Source organism: Diadema antillarum, unplaced genomic scaffold, assembly GCF_040938485.1.
Source record: "Diadema antillarum isolate AM-2024a unplaced genomic scaffold, OU_Dant_1.0 scf00000020, whole genome shotgun sequence".
Taxonomy (NCBI): Eukaryota; Metazoa; Echinodermata; class Echinoidea; order Diadematoida; family Diadematidae; genus Diadema; species Diadema antillarum.
Genome location: NW_027270909.1, coordinates 2092243 through 2099956, shown reverse-complemented (window position 1 = coordinate 2099956; position 7714 = coordinate 2092243). Strand labels below are relative to the sequence as shown.

The following is a 7714-nucleotide window of genomic DNA, read 5'->3' as shown; positions in this document are numbered from 1 at the left end:
CATAAAGTAAAATTAATTCCATCGTCTGTTGTTTGTGTTTGTCATTTTTTCAATTCGTATATTGTAATGATAACACAGTGCCTGCATCGCCTATAGGCCATTGTGGCAAAATGCATGAGTTTATATCGAGTGATAGCTCCCAATATATATAGCTGTCATAAATATATACTTCTCGCCTATATTTGATACCAAAACGATTTTCATTTAATCGTCATCGTCCTTAGTCTATATATTATGTATGAAAACTGTTATCATCATGACGTCATTATTTTTATTGCTCCGTTGTCATCGATGTCCTTGTTATCATCGCCACATAAGGATACACAATAAAAGAGAAATATTGCCTCATCTACGTTTATATAGGTGACACGTGCAGAGTACAGTGCATATAATGAATGTTAGTACTTGTATGTTCACTCTTTAGGTTTCCCGTATCTCCTCCGAGGACTCGCATGTCGAGTTGTTCTCTTTTCACCATTATTCAAATCATATTACTACACTATTGTCAACATTGTTAAATCAACTGTTCTTACATCTGCAGAATGTGGTTGTCTGTATATCACTATTAATGTATTGAGAAGATTCTGTTAGTGCTCCAGGTATTTTTGCCTTTCATTTTTGTTTCTCTTTATTTTGGTCCTACGTTGCATCCGTGCTCCTCATCTTACACTCTGTTCAGAATTTGGGACCTACGCTTAACAAGCTCGCTTTTAAGAAGGTTCCGTCATATTTCTTTAGCGTTATACATAGAACCAAACGTACGATGATTGACCACTATATGTTTTATATTCTTACATTAATTTACTGTACATCTAAGCCGGATATTATGATTCGCTATGTTTTTATTATATTTGATGTACATTCCTTCATTGAGAAGTATGAAAATAAATTGAATCGAATTGAAATTGAATATACATAGCGCGAAGAGTTTTGTTTTCGTGAGCTTCATGATGATGAGATGGTAGAAGCTAAATCAATTGCTCATGTCCATTTGACTTTGGTTGCACGAATCTGATCGTACAAGCTGGATCTGTCTTCTTCCTGCTGTTTTTCAAACACACCGATATATTGATATCAAAGACGCTTGTTGTTATTAGATATTATACTTGACAAAACTAACAAAATCCGTTATCATCTCCTCCCCAACCTGAAATTTGAATGGATACAAAACGTACATCACTGCGTGAAAACCCGACTCGTAGTCTTTCCATGTAGTCTTCACGCCAGCAGCTTCCAGTCGATTGGCGTAGAATATACCGTCGTCTCGTACGGAGTCAAATCCGCAAGTCGCGATAAAGGTTGGCGGGAGACCAGCCAAGTCTTCGCGGAACAGAGGCGCCCAGCGCGGATCCAGGTATCTACGCTCAATGAATTGCCAGAAGGTTGTGTTTCCCGCGTCATTTGGGCGCCGCGCCGGGGACACGTAGTTTACCGCTTGTTTCCGCTTTGATTCTGGGATAATGTCATGGCTGATGTATTTCAAGAATGGTGTGTTTTCCCCGGAAGACGCCCTGAAGTGCTGGTTGGAAACAAGCTGACCAATATAAGCTGGATCCAGCCTTCCCTGATGGTACATGCTGCAGAACGCTGCAACTCGCTTCGCAGGTAAGATCCCCTGGTCCCCGAAAGCCTCTTCATATTTCTGATAGGACGGTGTTTGAAAGTCCATCGTCTGCGTGGCGGGATAAACAAGAACTTGGAGCTTCAAATCTGGCATTGAATCGTCATCATGGATAATCTGCGAAATGACGGCGGAGAGTTGACCGCCGGCGCTGTCGCCAGAGATGCCGATCCGTGCGGGATCAAGTCCGAACTCGGAGGCGTGTCGAAGGAGGTACCTGGTGGCCGCCAGGCAGTCCTCGAGTCCCGCCGGGAATGGATGTTCGGGACTCAGACGATAGCTGTACGAGGAAAATTACATCATGCCAGAATGTTAATATTCAAGGTAAATTAGAGTAATAAGCAAATTTGCTACGAAAAATGTTATCAAAGTTGAATGAAAGTTGTATGAAAGAGAAATGCAGAAATAAAATGAAATCGATTAAATCAAATCTAACTTTAAAATTCACTGCATGTCACAGAAGGTTTAGACAACGGTTACTCTAAAAAAGAAGAGAAACTTTTCGTTTTCTAACGAAGGGGCAAGAATTGAGAGAGGTAATGGCAGTCACAGCTAAATAGACTTGTACCAAAATGTATAATGAGATGGAGATGAATAAACATTACCTTCTCCTTTTCCCCTGTGATGTTTTCCTCTGTGATACCGATAGATGTCTTCCAGTATTAAAGCCAACAAGGAACTACTGCTATGGCTATCGTTATGTTAGTGTAGCCGTCGGGTTGTAATTGGAAAAGTGCATGAAATAATTATAACTTTTATTATTACCACATCAGACAATTATTGTAACTTTGTATCAAATCATATTCCTTTTGGACAAAGCACCATGAACGTCGCAGTTTATTTTAAAAAAGAGATCAGTTTGCCCCTCCCCCAAACCCCCCAAATGAACAATTAAGAACTAAATCACGTATTACCTTGCTTATTGACGATTTGTTTCAATCAAAATTCTTACATGGACACCATTGCACTGCTATATTCACCACAAATGTAGTCTCGAGTTCTCATCTCCCTCGAGTATTTACTCATTTATTGATTCATTTATATATTTGTTTATTTACATATTTATTTATTCATATATTTATTTATTTATAATACTCATTTATTCATTTATTCATTCAGTCATTTGGGTTTCCTCTTCTTCTTCTTCTATCCTTCACTGACTATGAACGTCTTCAAGGGAGGCATGCCAATTGCATAGTCATTCACGCCGAAAAAAGATACACAGGTTGAGTGGATTGATCCACACACACATTGCTTTCTATTTATGATTATATAGTTTATCTAATGTTTAGACAACGGTATTGGCAAAATTCTTATCTACTGTGAGCTCACTCGATAGACACCACGAACATGTCGAGACGCTCCGCCAGGCCCCGCGCGAACCTATCGTAGCTATCTGTGCACAGAGGAAACGTGGACGCGTATCAATAACAGATCGATTATTAATCTATCAAAATATTATTATCATCTTTATATCATAAATTATTATAATTACATATGCATGTGGATGCCGTTGCATTGTATTTAAATTCATGTGTATGATGTGCTTACTCGCAAATTACGACGCTATTGCATACCTACTTTGAAAGAGAATCGATAAAAAAGTACCAGAACATGAAAAATGTGACAGCTTTTTCATGTCACAATAGCTTATCATAAATACACGTTTGTGCATAATATGATGTTGTTAACTGGAAAAGAGCATGGCTAATGACGTAATAAAACTGAATACATCAAATTTTCCCACCTCGTTTTCTTTTAACGTCGTCATAATCACTGTTATTTTCTTTTATAGTTTGTCTTTGATAATTTACAATATCAAACGATAACATAATGTTTCTACAGTGGGAATCATATCACATTATTGCCTTTTCCGGTAGAGTTACTAGAGTAGACCTATATATGACTGGGTTGTCATACTATTTTTCATGAATTTTCAATGTTAGGCCTCCAGTGGAATGAGAATTTATCAGCATAATAGATTATGTATAAAAATAGGTAAAATGAAAGAGACTCAAACCTGCCGAGCCCAGTGCGAATCCTCCTCCGTGAATGAAGATTAGACCCGGAAGTGAACTTTTCCCTTTCACTATAGTTTCATAGACGCGGACCCTAACCCCATCGAAGTCCGTGACCTTTGACCTAATGTTTGAACCCGGAACTTCCGAGGGTAGAGGAAAGTTGGGGGTGTTTCGAACCGCCCTCACGGCCTGGATGTAGGCATTCTCGTTATCCGGATGGAAGTATGCATTTAGTCTTCCCTGCAAGACAAAAGGCGGAGGGATGATGTAGGCTACCAATATCAATGGAACACTCGGTCCTTTATGTCGCTCTCCAGTGTCTTTGACATAGATTCAGGACGCGATAAAGTGCATCAGAACGGGATACTGTACGCGACAAGCTTACACTTGCTACCAATAAAATATCGCTCAATATTGTGCACGACTACATTTCGCCTACGGAACATCAAAATTATTTGAAATCTTACAGGTTTCAGTTGCTCGCGATGATAGGCCACCGGAGGAAAAAAAAAGTTATTGTCGAGTCCTGATTAGTATAATAATTTTGTATATCATAATAAATGAGTTCTGCGTATGTATGCGTGTGTGCGTCTGTGTGTGTGTGTGTGTGTGTGTGTGTGTGTGTGTGTGTGTGTGTTGTATTTCGAATATACCTTATACACTTGTCTTGCTGCCAGTGCTATCGGGATGTATGTTGATTGGGCCACTTAAGTCGAACAGGCACCAAAATAGCTACATGCAAAATAAGCCTCAGAATGCATTCGTCCTATTTCAGGATGATACTTGAGTCAAGTAGGCCTAGATTTGTTTATTCTTAATCTATGCATTTATTTATAGATTCACTGCACCGTAAAGTTCCTCTTGAAAAGTCAGGACGCTGAGGAATCTATTTATAAATGTTATGAATTGTTAAAGGACAGTATAGTTTTGGTGGGGGGGGGGGGGGGGGGGGGGGCGCTGTGACGTAGTGGATAAGACTGCCGAATCTCAATCGGAGAACCGGAGTTCGATTCCTGCTCAGTGCTTATAATACGTCCTTGGACAAGATGGTTTTTTACCCACCATGTCCCTCTCGACCCAGGCGTATAAATGGGTACCTGGCAACGCTGGGGTAATAATAATGGCAGGGCCCTCTGGTAGAGCAGCGGCAACACTGAAGAGGCTGTCCTGGACAAATAAGACTTTTAGTTTTTTATTGAGATAGGGTTCGGGTTTTCATTCCTTTTTTTTTTTAGATAATGAAAATCTCGTATGAATATGAAAGAGCATAATTGTAATTCTGATAGGAATATTCAGAGTTTAAGATGAAAATTGGTTTTGAAATGACTGAGATATCCAAGCGATCCTAAAAAACGGTGGGACCAACCTTTTATTAGGATTGCTTTGTTTAACTTTGTTTTTTGATATCTCAGCCATTTTGAAACCGATTTTCATCAAATAAACTTTTAATTCCTCTAAGCATTGCAAGCTTCTAAAATTCTGTAGAGTGAATTCTAACCAGTATCTTGCAAAATGTTACAAGCTGAATCATCTCCTCAATGAAGACTATATCATCCCTTTAACAATTTGCATGTAAAGGAAATACATTCTTCTGCCAATAATCCCAGTGAATGCAATAATGTCTTAAAGAAATGCACGCATACGCAGGTTGCATACACCCTCATTAAGATAATATTCAAATGTCCACAGAAGTCAAACTGAATTATATAGCCTGTCAGAAATTCAAATAACCTAAATGGGATCAACCAATCCACATATTTTTCAAGAAACCTCTGGTTAGAGTATAGAAAAGGGCATAAGTAATGGTTCATTGAGATATGTAGGATTGCGAGGAGCCTTCCGAGTACAGTATTTTCTTTCAAAACTTTTCGCCCCTTGTTCAAAACTGTCAGGAGTACCGCAATTGCAAAAATCAGCCTCAGTGAATTTTTGAGAATAAATGAGATGTTCTTAATATCTGCGGACTTTTAAACAAGCAATAACAAGATTTAATGATACTAGTACTACAAAGGCGTGTTAACTTTTCACAGTAAAGAAGGAAATAACAAATTTACCTCTTCGAAATAGCCTAGCCCTATTTTGGTTTGTTTAACTCATTCATACTTTTTTTTTTCTCTCATCATGCCTTCATTCCTATATATAGGCCTACTTTTTGTACTTCTTACGCATTGTTAAACCAATACAACATTGGTCAAATGTATGCTATGTAATTATGTATCATTTTTATTGGTGGAGATAAAGAATAAAGTAAAATAAAGTTAAGTAAAGTACATAACTGACATAACCAAACAAGAGGGAGTTAACAGTTAGTGGACTTACGGCTAGCACCGGAATCGACGAGTATGCCACAAACATGCGGTACTTCCATGGCTCCGCCATGCCGTCGGGTACGGGGACTCGGAGGAGCCAGGCCAGGGCAGCGGCAAGAATCGCCAGCAACACCCAAAAGGATCGCATGATGGTGATGTGACCTATTATGGCTGGATACTAGGCGAGGAACTATTTTGGACCAGTTTTGTAGAGTTGAGTATACCACAAAGATAACAAGCAAGCTACTTGCTTTTCCTGTCTCTGTTTACTCCTAAAGTTCAAGAGTGAACTATCTGTCCGTTGTTCGCGTTGAATAAAGACCCATTCACACACATGAGTTAACAGTTTGTAGATCGCGTTAACACACCATGACACTCACACAAAAAATAAAGAAAAGGATACCAGTCTGGCTCCAAGCAAATCGCGTCAAATTTCCAAATTATCATGCCTATAAACGGGATTGTGACCATGGGCACCGTAGTGGTGTCATATCACCTATATGAATAAATCAACATAGACACAAAATGAACAGAAATAATACACAAAAGATTCGGTGTCTTTCGTATTTCATATCTCAGCAGTGACCAGGGGCGGATCCAGGGAGGACAGCAACCGGCGCACGCCCCCCCCCCCCTTTATTTTTTGTTGAAACAAAAGAAATAAAAAGAAAAAATGGGGGAGGGTGCGTGCGCCCCCCCCCCCCCTTTATTTTTGTAAACACGCCCCCTCTTTACTGAATTCCTGGATCCGCCCCTGGTGACCCTGTTTACTCCAAAGGCATAGGCCGAGAGGCGGCTCTGCCTGGGTCCAATATTGCGGTACCGAGTCTAGCAATTTGTGCGTCTATATCGAGTAATCGCGCCTCGACCAAGGTTGACTTTCTCAAACCCACCGTCATGGCACGATACATAATCGATTTAAAAAGTCATTACTTGTTCAATGCACGTTATTGTGTGATGCATGTATACATTATGGATATCTGCAGTACGTCTGTCATGAAGAGACAGTATATCACACACACACACACACACACACACACACACACACACACACACACACACACACAAAAATCAACACCCCCCCCCCCCGCCTTCTTCAGCTGAAGGCAATTCAAGGGGAAGGATATCAATTAGCAAGGTTTATTATAGGAATGTATTACTTACTTCTCATATACAACATACATTTTTGGAATTCTATCTTTCTGTACCTTTATCTTTGTACCATTGTGCCACCTAATAGCATTGCCATCCAGCGATAGCGACACATGACTATAACCAAACCTCAACTTACAAACCTTGTAGTAACTTTTGAATGACATGTCAAAATTTTCTCATAACTGTGTTCTACTAATGTTTCTGCATTCTACTAATGTTTCTGCATTCAAGCAAAAGGGGAATACTAAAGGGAGAGGTGGGATGAGGAGGGAATTAAGTGTAAACAAACAGAATGTTAAAACAAATGCATGAAATCGAGAGAAATTCAGTATTTTGAATTACATAGTATTTATTACGTCAATGTTTATTCGACGAATTACGCATAGAAAATAAACTGTAAACGATATTTCATTTCATTTCATTTCGATCATTAATTCACGGATATTTGCTTTGTCCACATGCTTTTTGCAAAGCAAAACATACAATTTAATATACATTCAAATGACATATGAATGACAAATTGCTGTCAGGAATTAGCGTGTGCTTTGAATCGGACCAGCGAATTGAAATGTACTGTAAAAAAGAATACACTTTTTTATGGCAAGGAG

The 7714-nt window shown here is 39.2% G+C and overlaps 1 protein-coding gene across 1 annotated transcript; it reads right to left on the bottom strand.

The window, feature by feature from the left end:
* Nucleotides 1–1093: 1093 nt before the first annotated feature.
* On the bottom strand, nucleotides 1094–6099 carry LOC139729497 (arylacetamide deacetylase-like). The gene is made up of 4 exons (XM_071640425.1): nucleotides 5962–6099; nucleotides 3642–3882; nucleotides 2954–3017; nucleotides 1094–1901 (listed from the first exon to the last, which is right to left on the bottom strand). Exons 1-4 carry the CDS (start codon nucleotides 6097–6099, stop codon nucleotides 1094–1096), a joined length of 1251 nt encoding a protein of 416 aa, XP_071496526.1.
* Nucleotides 6100–7714: the final 1615 nt, after the last annotated feature.

What these genes read in the sequence shown, in the direction of transcription:
- LOC139729497 (XM_071640425.1), bottom strand. Translation starts at nt 6,099, where the DNA reads ATGCGATCCTTTTGGGTGTTGCTGGCGATTCTTGCCGCTGCCCTGGCC. An exon ending in CGTCGATTCCGGTGCTAGCC is followed by an intron (nt 3,883 to 5,961) that starts GTAAGTCCACTA and finishes TTTGTCTTGCAG; the next exon opens with GGAAGACTAAATGCATACTT. An exon ending in ATGTTCGTGGTGTCTATCGA is followed by an intron (nt 1,902 to 2,953) that starts GTGAGCTCACAG and finishes TTCCTCGTACAG; the next exon opens with CTATCGTCTGAGTCCCGAAC.